At 47.6% G+C, this 17,168-nt stretch overlaps 1 protein-coding gene across 17 annotated transcripts in view; it reads right to left on the bottom strand.

Annotated features, from left to right (window-relative positions):
- The window catches only part of EIF4E2 (eukaryotic translation initiation factor 4E family member 2), a 32,338-nt gene extending 15,170 nt beyond the window's left edge, over nucleotides 1-17,168 (bottom strand). For 6 of the 17 annotated variants that reach the window (XR_014828678.1, XR_001301674.3, XM_005672277.4 and 3 more), the window contains 6 exon segments: nucleotides 17,113-17,168; nucleotides 8,907-9,021; nucleotides 7,213-7,347; nucleotides 2,307-2,411; nucleotides 309-461; nucleotides 75-211 (listed from right to left, as the gene is read on the bottom strand). Coding sequence is in view for 11 of the 17 variants with exons in the window: in XM_005672277.4 (XP_005672334.1) it covers nucleotides 75-211; nucleotides 309-461; nucleotides 2,307-2,411; nucleotides 7,213-7,347; nucleotides 8,907-9,021; nucleotides 17,113-17,132 (665 nt within the window). In the remaining 6 variants the exon portion in view is untranslated. 17 annotated transcript variants of the gene reach the window in all.

Genomic DNA, 17,168 nt, shown 5'->3' with positions numbered 1-17,168 from the left:
TCCTCTGGGCCCAACTGAGGACCTACTTCTGCTAAACTTAGGGAAAGGCCCCCCCGAGCCCGCACGACACGTACTTGATGCTGTCGGTATGGGTTTTGTACTCCATAATGGTGTTGGGAGGTAGGTTAAGCACGCGCCGCAGGGTGTCCCGGATGCGGGCTGTGGTGGCCTGGTCGCTGGCAGTCTTGTTCCAAATGGAAATAATGTCCTCCTAGAGGGGCAGCAACAGAGGCGTCACCAAACCAAGCGGGGCCGTGAGAACGGCAACGGCAACACCCGAGAGCAGCCCGGCCCGAGGGGCGGCTTACCTGAAACCGGACCGAGACCACGGCCCCACAGATCTCCTCCCCAACCATGAACTGTTCCCCCAGCATGGCCAGGATGAGGTTCTCCCAGCAACGGGACGCCAAGCCCTTCCGCAGCCGAATGATCCACTTGCCACCGTTTTTATTTGCATCGTCCTGTAAAAAGAAAGCATCAGAGGTAAAACATGGTTTCACAGAATTCCCGTCGTGGCGCAGTGGTTGGCGAATCCGACTAGGAACCATGAGGTTGCGGGTTCGGTCCCTGCCCTTGCTCAGTGGGTTAACGATCCGGCGTTGCTGTGAGCTGTCGTGTAGGTTGCAGACGATGCTCGGATCTTGTGTTGCTGTGGCTCTGATGTAGGCCGGTGGCTACAGCTCCGATTGGACCCCTAGCCTGGGAACCTCCATATGCCGCGGGAGCAGCCCAAGAAAAGACAAAAAAAAAAAAAAAAGAAGCCAACTGCAGTGGCTCGGGTTGCTACAGCTGCTGTGTAGGTTGTAGCTGTGGCTCGGACTCAATTCCAGGCCCAGGAACCATAAGTACGGCCAAAAAATAAAAATTAAAAAAAAAAAAAAGAAAATATGGTTTCACAGCCTTTTTTTTTTTTTTTTTTTGGCCAAGGATGCTTTGGTCACTAAGAAGTCTTAGCACTTTCCAATTACTCAACTCTACAGGAAAAGCGGTGGTAGGAGCATGGAGAGAAGAAATGGGAAAAAAAAAAAAAAAAAGTCCAAACCGTTAACAAAATAATGGTCAAACAGACTCTTTAAAAATAATCTTTTTTCAGAACCACATCAAAATGAAATGATGCCAGATTTTAAACACAGATCATTCCTCACTTCATTTGCTAAAAGTTTATCAAGTGTCACCATGTCCCAAACACACAGACATGAAGCCACAGTCTCTACCCGGACCCAGTCCAGTGAGGGAGCCAGACGAGAGAATGAATGACAGCAGCACAGTGTGACAAGCACCGCTGCGAGACAGACACGCACAGCGGGTTCAAGATGAACGAGACAGTCGCTAACAGCCGGGAGGAAGAAACCTCTGGAGCTGGGTCTTGAGGCGCACGGGAATTAGCCGGGCAGTGCCGGCGAAGCCCCCTGCAGGCACTTGAGACACGACTTCGTGCCAACTCTGCCTGTGAGACAGGGAGCTGCCACCCCGGAGGGAGGATTTAGAGAAGACGGGCAAGGGGTCCTGACAGGTAAACGAGGTGCGTGACCAGGTGTGCTACGGAGAGCTCGGAAGAGCTGCAACTGGGGGGGGTGACCACGTCTGTCTTCTACAAAAAGGCTCTGCCACCGGAATAGAGACGACGGATGAGCAAACGGGTCACAGAGTTCAGCTCTGGGTCTCCAGTTACTGCCTGTAGGCTCACTTTTTCCTCACTTTAATCGTTTGTATACTATGATGATACGCACACACCCAGTTCTATGTGAAGAGAGTGATTTTTTTAAAAAAGCCCTTTAATGTCGTTAATAATACCATTTTAGTACTAAAACAGTCTTTGAAAACCATCCACACAGACAAACAAGGGCATCAGTGCCATTTCCTAGAGGTCCTGGTTCCAAGATATACCAAATAGTGATATAGCTTTTAGAAGACTTTAAAATACCTTTTTTTTTTTTCCCTTTTCTTTTCTCTTTGGGACCATACCCGCAGCATACGGAGGTTTCCAGGCTAGGGGGTCAAATCAGAGCTACAGTTGCCTGCCTACACCACAGCCACAGCCACGGGGGATCCAAACTGTGTCGGCGACCCACACCACAGCTCAGGGCAACACCAGATCCCTAACCCACTGAGTGAGGCCAGGGATCGAACCTGCAACCTCATGGTTCCTAGTTGGATTCGTTTCCGCTGCGCCATAATGGGAACTCCTTTAAAATACGTTTAACCTTGACATGACTGAAAAAAGGGAAAAAACAAAAAACCCCAAACATCATCACCACCACCACAAAACCCGCTGAGAAAGGCAGTCTGAGGCTTTCAGTCCTCACCTCCCACATGGGTTTAATTCCTTCTTTGAAGAGATGGAAGTCACTGTGGCCTGTCAGGTCCCCGGGACGTACCATGTGGCTATAAAACCTCCAGAACTGCTCCACCTGCAGAGAAGACAGCAGAGTAAAAAAGATGTTTCTTCCTTGAATGTTGAGGCATATTTAAGAGAAGAGCATAAACACGGAAGACACTGCTAGAGGCTCTACTTTCTGTAGGATAGATTTCATTCAGGGGCTCATGTGAGAAGGGAGGTGTATTAGATAAAGGCAGACGTACATAAAAGAATAACGCAGTATTGCTGATACAACAGTAAACTCTTTAGGTGAGAAATGCCAGCCTCAGAGAGGAGCCGTAGTTGGTGAAGGTCCACATGTGCCTCCTGCAGAGGCCGCAGGAGAGTCATCGCTCGCTGTAAGAGGACCTTGTTTGACACAATAAAAACTATTTCGTCTTGAGGTAAATTAAGGGCCACAGAACCTCAGCCTGAATGTATTTTTGTTAAAGAACCAAATCACTTCAAAAAAAAGGGGGGGGGGCGACAGAAGTTCCAATTGTGGCTCAGGGGAAATGAATCCGACTAGTATCTATGAGGCTGTGGGTTCGATCCCTGGCCTCATTCGGTGGGTTAAAGAATGGCGTTGCTGTGAGCTGTGGTGCAGGTGGCAGATGTGGCCTGGATCTGGCATGGCTGTGGTGTAGGCTGGCAGTTGCAGCTCCAATTAGACCCCTAGCCTGGGAACTTCCACAGGCCACAGGAGCGGTCCTAAAAAGCAAAAAACAAACGAAAAAAACAAACAAACCAACCCTACAAAAAAACCCAAGGCCCCCCCCCCCCCGCCAGTATTAACTGTGTTCGTCAACCAGTCACACTGTGCACATTACCTGCCCACGACTTCTTTACAATTGCAAGTTTGATTAATCAAACTACACAGCAAAGATAGCATTGGCTACAATGAAATACATTTTATCTGTTTAGCTCCTTAGCATTAAGCCACAGAACCAGCCACAGACACCACTCCAAACCATGGTGCCCTGCTAATAAGGCCCGGACAGGCTGAAACCAAGCAGGACTTAGCCTTTTTCACTTAGGGTTCAGGTCCCCCCTCTTCACTAGAAAAATTCTCTTTGCTCCCCCTTCACAGGCCTGTTAGGAAATTAGACGCATTTCTCTATCAAGGGCCTGCTCAGTTATACTCGTCCTGCTCCTCCTGTTTCCCTCACAGCGACGGGACAGGAGAGATGACCTGGCTACTCCTCGGCAAGTCACAGAGAACACCCGCGAGCACTGGCTGGTGAAGCGTGCATTTAGGAGGAAAGAGAAACTGTGGAACAGTCTGAAGACACAGTTGGTGTTTGCCAACACACTGCCGAGGAGGCTCGAAATAAACATGAAGCAAGACTCCATGATGTGCAGCTGAAAACGGGCACCGAGCAGAGAGCCACTCGGGTCCTCCTCCCAGATCTGGAGAGCATCTGAGGGGGGACAGACCGTACACCGTGTGAAACGGCTGTGCCTTCCGTTCCTCTGGGGAACAGGAGTACAGGAAACGTCTCAGGCGACGACGAAGGCAAGAATGAAGGCCGCGTGTGGGACTTCACTGCACACTTTACCTCCACCACTGCTGTGCTTAACCACACTCCGTGACTTGGGCAGGTGAGAGCGCATGCGCGCACGTCCTACCACATACAGCGCAAAGAACCGAGGTGTGCCAGCCAGACGCTGTGGCTCCTTGCGAGTCTGGACGGGGGCGGGGGTGGGACAAAGAACCCCAACCATCCCCAAACTCCCATAGGAGCACTGCTTTAGGAACAGTTTACTCTCCACCCATCTGAGAGCCACCCGATACCATCTTACAGCCAGAATCCCACATCCAAACCCTAAGAGATGAAACAATAGGCAGCTTGAGAAGTGTCATTAAACTTGGATCATTTTTCCTTTTCTTCAGGCGATGTTCATCTTTGAAACTCCCAATTGAGACCAAAAAATAAATGTTTAGACACAGGTTATGAGGTGCACAAGACCTCAGAAATCATCTCAAGGACCTTTTTCATTTTATAATTGAGAAAACGATGTCAGAACTTGCCCTGGCCCACAAAGTCAAGCACCAGAATGGATGAGACTTGCAATCCCAGGCCCGGTGCTCTTTGCATTTCAAGACAGGGCCTTCTTGGTCACCTTAATTTCAAGAGCTTTTAAATGTTGTCAAACACTAGGATGGAGGACCAGTGAGAAATACTGCCTTGGCATCGCTGGTTTCCTAGCGCAGTTATTCCTCTGCGAGGAATTTAATATTGAGGCAGTTCCTAACACCTTGAATTACAGGACCTCGATGGGTATAAAGAAGCATTAACCCAAGGTGATGCTGATGATAACTGTCCAACATTCATGCCCAAAGGAAGGAAAACAAAACCCCTCCTTGCACAAGCTGGGTAAACTCATAAATGCTTTTCTTAAGAGGGAAAGAAAGAGGCTAGAGATAGTTAAAATTACCCCAAAATAACTCAATTAAATCCTGAATGAAAACTTAGTCCCCAATTCAGTTTTTTAAAAAAGATTTTTATTTTTTCTATTATAGTTGATTTGCAATGTTCTATTAATTTCTGCTGTACAGCAAAGGGACCCAGTTATACATATATATTTTCTTTTTCTCTCATTATCCTCCATCATGTTCCATCACAAATGACTAGATATAATTCCCTGTGCTGTACAGAGGCTCTCACTGCTTATCCACCCAATTCAGTTTCTTCTTCGATCCTCTGGGTGCTTAACCAGTTCATAACATCACGGCTGCCTTTTACCTGTAACGTCTAGCAATCAATCGAAGTTTCTGTGGAGTCAGGAATGTTAGAACTACATGGATGGATATACACACATACACACACATGTATTCTTTCTTCTTAGGGCTGCACCCACGGTGTATGGAGGTTCCCAGGCTAGGCGTCCAATCGGAGCTGTAGCTGCCGGCCTACACCACAGCCACAGCAACATCAGATCCGAGCTGCATCTGCGACCGACACCACAGCTCACCGCAACGCCAGATCCTTAACCACAGAGCAAGGCCAGGGATCGAAACTGAAACCTCATGGATGCCAGTCGGATTCATTAACTACTAAGCCACGACAGGAACTCCAGGTCTACATGCATATTTTTAAAGGTTTAATTCTATTGTTCACCAAGAATTCCCTCCTCTTCTTGTCACCTGTCCAAATTCTTTAAATTCAATCTTAGACCTAACTCCTCTCAGAGAGGCTTTCCTTTTCCAGGTTGAAATGCGTTCCTTTCCTCCAAACTCCAAAAGCACTCTAACCATGCCTTCCTTATAGCCTGGCCCACTGAGTCCCCGCATTACAAATTCCCGGGCGTGACTTATCTCCCTATGGTCAAGGTTTTAATTCATTTTAAACACTTACTAGTGCCTTGGATTCATTCAACCAGCATTTCTTGAACCAAATATGTACTAGTGCACAAGCTATTTTTAATCATTCAAAAAAGCCTAAATTTACCAGTGCTAAAGAGAGCACACAGGTATATTTTGGCCGAAATTGTATCAATTTCGCAGAGTAATCAGATTATCTGATAGCCAGCTATATATATCTGATTAATAATAAATGGATAAATAAATCTTGTTTGTCTAGTAATTAAACATTTAAAAAAACTGGAGCCTCCTGGCATGCATCTTGGTATATGGACGACTGAAAGAATATGGGCTTTGGGTTTTTTTTTTTGTTGTTGTTGTTTTGTCTTTTTGCCTTTTCTAGGGCCGCTTCCGAGACATATGGAGGTTCCCAGGCTAGGGGTCGAATTGGAGCTGTAGCTGCCAGCCTACACCACAGCCACAGCAACTCGGGATCCGAGCTGCGTCTGCAACCTACACCACAGCTCACGGCAACGCCGGATCCTTAACCCACTGAACAAGGCCAGGGACCGAACCCGCAACCTCATGGTTCCTAGTCGGATTCGTTAACCACTGTGCCGCGACGGGAACTCTGGAAGGTGGTTTTTACAGCCTGTGACTTTCAATACTGTTCCCTCCACTCAATCAAGTTACTTATAACTGACTTGAGCCTTCAGATAATTAACCCAAGTCTCATTTTCCTCCTTGGAAGAATACGGATACTACCACTGACCGCATAGGGCTATGGTAGGAATGAAAGAAGTTACACGAAGTAGCTGCTACTGTGTCCTTCCTCTTTACTAATCTACTGTAAAATTTACGGTTTCCTCTCCCAGCGTCCGCATTTTAAACGGGCAAATACCTCAATTGTTTCAAGAAAAATAACCAATCTTGCATTTGATTCTGCCCAGAGATGGACCACACAGCACCTATGAAGCGCATAACCATCTTCACTGAGCGAGACTGGCTTTCGCTGCGGAGAGCAGCTCAGGGTACCCAGACCAAGCCACCCGTGAGGGGGACAAGACAGAGCGTGGGTTCTCGGTGCTGACTGTCCCCACAAAAAACATTTACACGCTTTGTTCTCTCTCTGAACACAGAAAGAAGATGCCACTGTATGCATAACTACCAACCTATCCAAAACTCTAATGGGAGGTTATTAAACACAAAAACTTCCTAATTTTACTCTTAACTTACTGTTGGGTTTCATGAGAACAGATACCACATGCTATAACATTTGCTATCACCCATGATGCTTTGTGCGTAGGAAGGACGCAATAAATTCTACTTCTATTTACTTTTGGCCCCCTTCTGATCACTTCACATATTTAATGATACTGACATGTGTTACCTACGCATGTGTAATAAGAAATCTTAAGAGTGTATCTATGGGACTTCAGAGACTCAGGTCAACCAACGAAGGAAACCAGGAGCGTAAATAAACACAACCATGTAAATACAGGCATGAATGGACTACCACGGTCACTACATGAAACCCCCAAGTACTCACAGAGGCAAAGGTGCCAATCTGTTTGATATTCTGTTCGTAGCTCTGTGAGCTAGTGGGACGACCGGGGGTTCTCCTGGAGTACCAGAAAGTGTAGTTATACTGCAGGGGGTGCTCTGCTGGCCCAGGGACAACAGCCTGTGAATCAAAAAGGTGTGTTAATCCAGGCATTTTTCACATGCTCTGAGACCGGGAAAACACTTTACAGTGTCACCCCTTACCACCTCCACGATTAAAAAGGATACACTCTCAATTACCTTCAATGTGCTCAAGATGTGGCTTACGTGCTAAATTAGTGGTTAACCGACACTAAATTTCTGTAACATTTTCTCTGTGTTGCTAAGCTTTCCTAACTTTCTACCTCCTATCACAGGTATTTCTGTCTGTATCTTATCTCACCATACTCCCAGCCAAGTACTACCTCCTCCAGGACACTCTCTCACTCAGCGGCTAGTGACCTTTGGCAAGCTGCTTAACCAGTTGGTGCCTCAACTGCTTACCTGCAAAATGGGGACAATAACCACCACCTCACGGGGCTGCTGAGGGTCAAGTTAACAGATGTAAAGTGCTTAGCACGGTGCCTGGCACATAGTAAGCACGAAGGAAGTGACAGCCACTAGTGTTACTGGCACCATTAAAGGTAAGCTCCTTGAGGGAGTTCACTTCGTGGCTCAGCAGTTAACGAACCCAACTAGGATCCACGAGGGTGAGTGTTTGACCCCTGGCCTAGCTCAGAGGGTTAAGGATCCAGTGTTGCCATGAGCTATGGTGCAGGCTGCAGATGTGGCTCAGATCTCGTGTTGCTGTGGCTGTGGTGTAGGCCGGCAGCTGTAGCTCAGACTCTACCACTAGCCTGAGAACTTTCACATGCTACAGGTTCTGCCCTAAAAAGCAAACATAAAATAAAATTAAAAAATAAAAATAAAAAATCTCCTTGATTCACCTTTGTGTCCTCTTAGCATCTAAAACACTTACATTTGGGAGGTACTCAATGTTGTGGGATGGATGAATTAATCATTGCTTTCATATTTTGAGAAAGAAACCCATCGACCTCTCATTCTCTAAAGTTTCTCTTTTCCAAGTCCCTTTCAGCTCAGACTATTACTGACTAAAAGGTCAAAAATTCTAAGTGATCTGCAGGATTTGAAATACCAAGCAGCAGCTTATGAAGCAACTAACATCCTTGTTCACTCTAGGGGGAATCTCCCTACCTCAGGCTGGGAGAATGTTGGAAAGCAAGGCAGCAACCCAAGATCCTGAAAAGTTCTAAGTCCCAAAATGAGCTCCAGTGAGTCAACAACTTTTCCCCCTTGCTTTTTAGGACTGCACCTGCGGTATATGGAGGTTTCCAGGCTGGGGGTCAAATTGGAGCTGTAGCTGCCAGCCTCCACCACAGCCACAGCAACGCCATACTGGAGCCACATCTGCAACCTACACCACAGCTTGTGGCAACACTGGATCCTTAACCCACTGATCGAGGTCAGGGATCAAACCCAAGTCCTCATGGATACTAGTCAGGCATGTTACTGCTGAGCCACAACAGGAATTCCTGAACAATTTTTTTTAAGAACAAAATCAGATATTACAAAACAGGGTGTGCCATCAAGTTAATCTGGCCTCTTCCAGACAAACAGATTTCATAAGGTAACTAAGTCTCAAGTCCAAAGGCAACTATATCAGTACAGCACAAAACTCACCTTCCTCTTGCTGCTGCTCTGACTCTTGTCTCGTTCTGTTTTTTCCTTCTCACCATCTTTCTGTGTGCTGTTTTCTTCATTCTGATCATGGTCCCCACTGTCATCGTCTTTCAATCTGAATGGGAAGGCACAACGACGTTATCCCATGACTGAGCTGATTCTCGCTTATCTAACAAAGCCAGCAGGTCAAATGAACTTCCATGTAACCAACCCAAAGTTACTCAAGATACAGGAAAGGAGGGCACAAGAGACGAGAAGAAAGCAAGAGAAAGGCAAGCAGGAGGATTAAACAAAAATGAAATGTCCATCAGCTACCTTGTGAACTCAAGGAAACACCATATGCTAGTTTTCTAAAAGGTGGCATGAAGAAGCAAGAGGTAAGCATAAGGGGCTGCTTTTCTTTGCCAAAAATAAAGAGTCAATAAGAATTTCTGGCTAAACACGTGCTTTGGCATTTCAAATAAAGTTTAAAAACATACCTTTCTTCATCACTTCTTCTAACCGTCTTTCCCACTCTTCCCCACTGCTACTGCTTTAATTTAGGCCCTCTTCTCCCGGCATCTCAATTACACCACCACCAGCCTGACCTAAATGCAAATCTAGGAGTTCCCACTGTGGTTCAGCAGTAACCAATCTGACTAGTATCCATGAGGACTTGAGTTTGATCCCTGGTCCTGCTCAGTGGGTAAAGGATCCAGTGTTACTGTAGGCTTCAGGGTAGGTCACAGACACAGCTTGGAACCGGCACTGCTGTGGCTGCAGCTATGGCGGAAGGCCAGCAGCTACAGCTCCAATTCGACCCCAGCCCAGGAACTTCCATGTACTGTGGGTGTGGCCCTAAAAAGACAACAACAAAGCAAATCTAATTATTTAACTTCCACGCTTAAAACTCTCAAGTGTACCTTTCCCTTTGATGCCCACCATACAGGGTAAAGTTCAATGGAATGTAAGATCCTCCGGAAGCTGACTCCTGCCAACTGGCATCCTCTTTCCCTTCCCCTACCTCCAAAGCGACCTACCGTCCTACATCTGTGCTATGTGCAAACACTACCCCTCAGCCTAAGGCACCATTCCTCCCACATCTGTTTTTCCTACTAGATGGAAGGGGCTCTTAGGGCAGTGTCTTATTAATCCTGGTATCTTCGGCACATAGGACAAGAAGATGCTGAATGAAAAGCAAAAGAAATGAAAGAAGGAAGGTCTTCTCTCCCGCGAAGTAGTCAGATGTACTTTAGGTGCCATGTTTTAGGAGCAGAGAAAGTATCCTCAGTGCTGTGTGCCGGTTTTCTATGATTTCAAAGCTGCTTGCAACTGAAATGAAAATATTTTAATCCACTTGTTTACGACAAAGAACAAAAACTCTTTGCAGAAGTTGCTTTGACATAAGAATTAAGTGTGTTAGAATGTCATCTCATCTGCTGTTGTTGATAAGCGCTAGTAGCTCACTTGCTGAGTGGCCCTGCTGGGGCTTATCAATAAAAACAGATAAAGAAGGACCTAAGGAACTATGATGAGGGGACCTTTCCCGTCAGGGCAAAGCTACTCTCTGTGGATGCTGCTCTCTCAAGATCTTGAGGCCTTGCTCCCACAGTGGCCAAGGCTACCCTGGTTGGCAGGGAGTGGTGTTAAACCCTGCAGCAGGCTCGGGAAGAGAAGGGACATTAACTCCTGCTGAGGAAAAGGTGACTCCCTTAGCAGTCTGGGCAGCCGCACAGAGATCAGCCCGCCCATCACCTCAGGGCTCTAGGTTCCTAGGCTCGTGCTCTAGCAACCAAGGGACTTATTTCGGAGCCGGCAGCTGGACTTGAGCTCTTGGTTGGCAAGCTGTCTCATTCAATTACCAATGCACACAAAGGTTGCCTCAACAAAATCTGGGCTTTATTCATCTCCTCTTGCTAAAATGACAGTATGAGTAATCTATCGCTGGTGTGGAGTATGTTATGCTATTTACCGGTTTAATAGTACACATCTGCACACTTGGCTTGTGAAACTACTGTGTAATTCTCACAGTGAATCTGTGTTAAATTATTGGCAAAGAAAATCTCAGTCTCTGAGCATAACGTGCCGCCCCCGAAAACAAAATACTAAGGCGTTCAGTGAACCTCAAGTTCACTGGATTTAGACCAAAAGATAAATGGAAGGTGAATTCACAAGGATAGTATGAATGCTGTTTAGTTTAGAGCTGGATCATTAACTTACATGGATCTTCTCTGAAATCACCATTTTGACCCTACCCAGTCAAATCGAATTTGGCAATTCTAAGAAAATGTGCTAGAAACGGTCAAACTATAATTGAGATATGGGAATATCTCGGAGATATTGTGGATTTGGTTCCATGTCACTGCAATAAAGCAAATTATCACAATAAATCAAGTCGCATTTTTTTTGGTTTCCCAGTACACACAGTATGTTTACACTACACTGCAGTCTAATAAGAGCGCAATAAAACAATATGTTTTAAAAAAAAGGACGTATTTTGGAGTTCCCGTCGTGGCGCAGTGGTTAACGAATCCGACTAGGAACCATGAGGTCGCGGGTTCGGTCCCTGCCCTTGCTCAGTGGGTTAACGATCCGGCGTTGCCGTGAGCTGTGGTGTAGGTCGCAGACGCGGCTCGGATCCCGCGTTGCTGTGGCTCTGGCGTAGGCCGGTGGCTACAGCTCCGATTCAGCCCCTAGCCTGGGAACCCCCATATGCCGCGGGAGCGGCCCAAGAAATAGCAACAACAGCAACAACAACAACAACAGACAAAAAGAGGCAAAAAGACAAAAAAAAAAAAAAAAAAAAAAAAAAGGACGTATTTTAATTAAAAAAATCCTTTATCGATAAAAAATGCTAATGATCATCCAATAACATGGGATTTCTATAAACCTTCAATTTTTGAAAAAAAATGCAGTATCTGTGAAGGGCAGTGAAAGCAGGTTTGCCTGCATCGCCACACGGGGATGCAGAAGCGTCTGGTGCAAAGTACCCGGCCCTTTGTCTGTCTGCCCACGAATCCCAAGTGCCTACTGCATAAAAAAGTGCTCCAATGTCCAAATGGATGAGCTGGGCGCCTGCTGGGACGTCTGCTCTGCCCACTTCACTGCCCTTGGTGTAGGACACACTCTGGAGGTCACGCACCGAGACCACTGCCATCCTTACCCAGGCCAAGACATGCCTATGAAGGGCTCCTGGCCAAAGGGTAGCCCAGCCTGGCCAATAACCAATGGCTCAGGGTCTTGCTCAAAATTATGAGTCGATTCCTCCCTCAATTGTTCATCCAGGACATGAAAGATCACACCGATTCAGGAGCTGAGGCACTCATCTAAGTCTCATATAAGAAAAGCCCTGAGAAAATAAAGACAACACGCAAAGGCAGAGAAAGCCGGTAGGGGTGAAGGGCAGGGAGCAGATGGGCAGAGTGGGGAGGAAGGAGGAGGGTTCTGCTTGTGATGCTGCCATCTCCAGGGCCGAGAGCAGCCTCCCTGCCTCCTGGGAGGCCTACCTAATGGTGCTCACGACACCCCTTCCCCTTTATGAAACTTGAGCTGGGCAGGTCTCCTTCTCGGAAGGAGCCTGTCCAGCAAGCAGGTCCCCAACCTTCAGAAGCACACGGTGTGTATCAGAGACCAGAGAACACCTCCAGTGATTATTGACCACCTGCAGTCCCGACCTCACCCTGCTATGCTGTCACCTGTCTCTCCTCAGACAGCTCCTCTTGCCCACTTAACCTGTCCTCTAAGACGCAGACTAAAAGCCACCCTGTCCTGAAAATATTTCCCCATCTCTCTGAGTTGGGAGCCCCTCTTCAGAGCATCCCCACATAAATGCCTGTACTTGTCCCAGCGATGCTCATGGCCAGTTTTTTTGGTCCCCTGATTGCAAACATCTCATGAGTTTTTCTACTGCTTAGGCCCCAAACAGCTAATTCTCTTCTTTAGGGTGGACCCCAGGGGCTCAAACCACTTCTCTCTTCTCAGCTCCCAACCCCCCACCATATCCGCTGGGGTCCGCTCCTCTTCACCCCGGCTGAGGAGGGCACATCACCTAGCATCTCGCCTTCTGTCAGTCACAAGGAAAGCATGTGTCTTCCTTTCTTTTTATTGCTTTTGAGATAAACCACCATTAACAGAAAAAAAAAGAAAGAAAAACAATTTTGCCAGACAAGAAAGAATGCTATTGTGATTCTCTAGACCCCATCTCCCAACTCCCTCCTACGATTCCTAAGATAGTAAATGCAAACCCCAATGGATCTTCATCTTATGCTGCTATTTCTTGAGAGGGGAGCTAAGCAACCACTCTACACCGAGTCTATACTTAGGGCAAGTCATTTGCATCCTATCTTCCGGAGGCCATTCCTCCCAGCTTGAGGCTGGATGAGAGCAATGATAAAATCCACAGGGAAAAATCAGTGCTCCACAGCCTCAGGCAGCAATTAGTATCTAAGGCTGTCCAGACTGAGTGGCACCTAATGAGCTCACCAGGTATACCCCCGTACTCTGACTAGACAATTCACTGCAGGTAGGAACGTGGTCTAATCCATCTTTACACGTCCAGCATCAGGCAGTGGGAGAAATCACACATGTTTAGTGAATAGACTTCTTTTTTTTTAATTATTTATTTATTTATTTATTTAGTCTTTTTGCTATTTCTTGGGCCGCTCCCGCGGCATATGGAGGTTCCCAGGCTAGGGGTCGAATCGGAGCTGTAGCCACAGGCCTACGCCAGAGCCACAGCAACTCGGGATCCGAGCCGCGTCTGCAACCCACACCACAGCTCACGGCAACGCCAGATCCTTAACCCACTGAGCAAGGGCAGGGGCCGAACCCGCAACCTCATGGTTCCTAGTCGGATTCATTAACCTCTGCGCCACGATGGGAACTCCGAATGGACTTCTAAAATCAAAGCAGCACAAGGCAGAAGAGGATGCGCATCAAACAAGTTGTTCAGACAACAGTTAAGAATGAGCCAAAGCTTGGAGTTCCTCGGTGGCCTAGTGGTTAAGGATTCAGCATTGTCACTACTGTGGCTGGGGTTCAATGCCTGGCCCAGGAACTCCCACATGCGACAAACAAGGCCAAAAAAATGTTTAAAAAGGAAGAAAAAGATGAGCCAAAGCTAATGGAGAAAGAACAGGTACGAAATCAAATATGGCATCTAAATTTAAAAACCCAGCTCAATACCTTAGGGACTGAAGTACAGTGAAGGCTTCTTGGGGTTCTGCATATGAACAGGATCAAGGCCAGTGGGAGCTCAGGACTGGGGGTGGGGGGGCATTTAGGTTACGAAGCTGGAAAGTCTCACAAAAAGGGAGCCTAGAGCTCATCTTTAATCTAAACCCACCGGATTAGACTACAGTACTCAATCCAGGCACTGGATCAGGATTCTGGCAAACTGGAACACATCCTTAGGAGCCATGTGGTGAAGGGTGCAGAGGCCAAATACAAGGCAGTAGCCTAAAAACTGCACTCTTTCGCATAAAAACCAAAAACAACAAAAACAAAACTAAGGGCAGGGGTGTTGTTCTCAGGTGCTAATTAAATGGAAGACAGTTTTGCTTCCTGCAGAGCTAGAAAACAGATATTTTAAAAATCTGGCTCAGCATACAAATAGCTAATAACTAAAACTAATTAAAAACGATCAAAGTTAGTTTTCGTCAAGAGGTACTTGAACCAACATTAAACAAACCTGAGTTTGAATCCCACCATATGGCCCTTCTTGTTGCAGGCAAGTTATTTAATCTCAGAGAGTCTCGTTTTCCTTATCTATAAAGGAGGTTAACAAAATCTGCTTTAGAGGGTTGTTAGCAGACACAGAAATAATATACGAAAAGTAGCAACGCATGTGGAAGCCGTTATTGCCATTTTTCTTCTTTTTTTTTTGCTTTTTAGGGACCCATCTGTGGAATATGGACGTTCCCAGGCCAGGCATCAAATTGGAGCTGCAGCTGCAGGTCACAGCCACAGCAACTCGGGATCTGAGCTACGTCTGTGACCTACACCACAGCTCACAGCAACACCAGATCCTTAACCTGCTGAGCAGGGCCAGGGATCCAACCCGCATCCTCATGGATACTAGTTGGGTTGGTAACCTGCTGAGCCACGGTGGGAACAGTTCTGGTTAGACCACAGAGGGCCAGAGGAGGATTTAATGATGTGATCCTTGACATCTATCCAAAAATGAGGACCCACTTTTTCTTTTGATTATAAAAACAGAGCCCTCTTTCCTTTGGGACTGCACTCCCTGGCCTGCCCGCTTCTCTCTCACAAGCATCCGGTGGTAATAAATCACCCTTGTCTATCATTTTGCCTCTTGACCTGAGCTTCAGTATGTCCTGACACCAGGTGAGTGGTTTCAATTAAAAGTGGGTTTGAGGAGTTCCTGTTGTTGCTCGTCAGAAATGAATCTGACTAGCATCCATGAGGATGCAGGTTCAATTCCTGGCCTCACTCAGTGGGTTATGGATCTGGCCTTCCTGTGAACTGTGGTGTAGGTCACAGACATGGCTCGGATCTGGTGTTGCTGTGGCTGTGGTGTAGGCCAGCAGCTACAGTTCCAATTTGAACCCTAGCCTGGGAACCTCCATATGCCATGGGTGTGGCCCTAAAAAGACAATAAAAGTGGGTTTGAGTCCCCCGCTAAGCTGGGGATTGTGGATGCAAGTCCCATTCTGAGTTCTGGCTGGGTTCAAGTCCCATCCAAAAAAGAGTGTGGGGGAGTGCCTGTTGTGGCTCAGCCGAAATGAATTTGACTAGCATCCATGAGGACACAGGTTCGATCCCTGGCCTTGCTCAGTGAGTTAAGAATCTGGCATTGCCGTGAACTGTGATGTAGCTCATGGACATGGCTCGGGTCCCACATTGCTGTGGCTGTGGTGGAGGCCGGCAGCTACAGCTCCAATTTGACCCCTAGCCTGGGAACTTCCATTATGCCTGGGGTATGGCCCTAAACAAGCAAGCAAGCAAGCAAGCATTTGTTTGTTTAAATAAACCCCAAAACCAAAAAAATCAAAAAGGAATGTTGTTTCAGCAAGAGTCCGCTCAGCAACCAAGAAACATGCCTGAAGAGTTACCAGGAGGGCTGGAATCCAGGACCTCTGAATTATCCACCAGCACTCACTGTACTGGAAAAACTCAAAATTTCCCATCAGCAACAGTGAGTGGCAACCTCAACTAAGAGTAATTTCAGTTTACATTTATATCTCCCTGTCAGTTTACAAAGTACCTTAAGCACGGCTGGATGTGATCTGATCCATATCACATTCAGTGTGGCAACAGGGCACTAACCACTAATGTGGTTTGGGTAACAGTGGCTCAGAAACCGGGTAACTTTTCTGCCGTCAAATAACTGGTGACTGGTGGGTCTGGGACTGGAAATCTAGGTCTTGGGAAGAGAAGATAGAGTTACTAGCCGATTAAAAGACAGCTAAGAACATAATCTATCCCGTGATAACAATCGCTGGAGGAAAATATGCAAAAATAACTGCATTTCCTTCCTGCGCCTCCAAATTATTTGATGCTGGAACTAGAAATCGTATGAGATATGCACAGAGCTGCAAAGGAAGGGTAAAAACAAGTGAACTCGCTGGGCAAGAAACTGAGGCGCCCTTGTTTGGAGTGTGTTGGAAGACGGGGAAAGGAGGGGGAGGAGAAAGGAAGCAGGAAGGAGTCTCAGCAAGACGAGGAGAATTCCGTAACTGAGCAGCCACTGCGCTGAGCGCGGCAGCCACATTACCTCACCGCATCTTTGCAACTCTCCCACATGGGCTCTGTTACCGTGCCCACTTTGCAAGTGAGAACACAGACAGGAGACGGGACCTCGCTAGGCCACCGTGAGTGTGTGCGGAAAGCTGGATTCAGAGCCAAGGGAGACAGGCTGCGGAAACACCCAAACCACCGAGGTCTCCGCCCCTCCACGCCGCGGGCAACCTGCACCCGCCGCGCTGGGCGTCCAAAAATCCCCTTCCGGGCGGCACGGCCACCTCCTCCCCCCCCCCCGCCCCCGCACGTCGTCCTCGGTCCGTATGACCCTGGGACCCCCCGACACCCCGGCATCCCACGTCCCCAAACCCCCTTTCCCCGCCGGCCGCGCAGGCCGGGCCAGCCCGCAGCCCCAGCGAGGGAGGGGAGCCGGTGCCGCAGTTTGCGCCTGCCGCGGTCCCGGCGGGGGCGGGCGCGGGGAGCGGTTGGGGGAAGGGGCCCCGGGGGTCGGCCACGCGGCACTCACGCGTCGAACTTGTTGTTCATCCTCTCGCCGCCGCCGTCGCCACTGCCTCACGGAGT

Source organism: Sus scrofa, chromosome 15 (genome assembly GCF_054392235.1).
Source record: "Sus scrofa isolate SSC_HxYL_T2T_F1_AM1 chromosome 15, Sscrofa_HxYL_maternal_Yorkshire_Landrace_v2.0, whole genome shotgun sequence".
NCBI classification, from domain to species: Eukaryota; Metazoa; Chordata; class Mammalia; order Artiodactyla; family Suidae; genus Sus; species Sus scrofa.
Note: the sequence above shows the minus strand (reverse complement) of the source record. Positions and strands in the feature narration are given on the sequence as shown.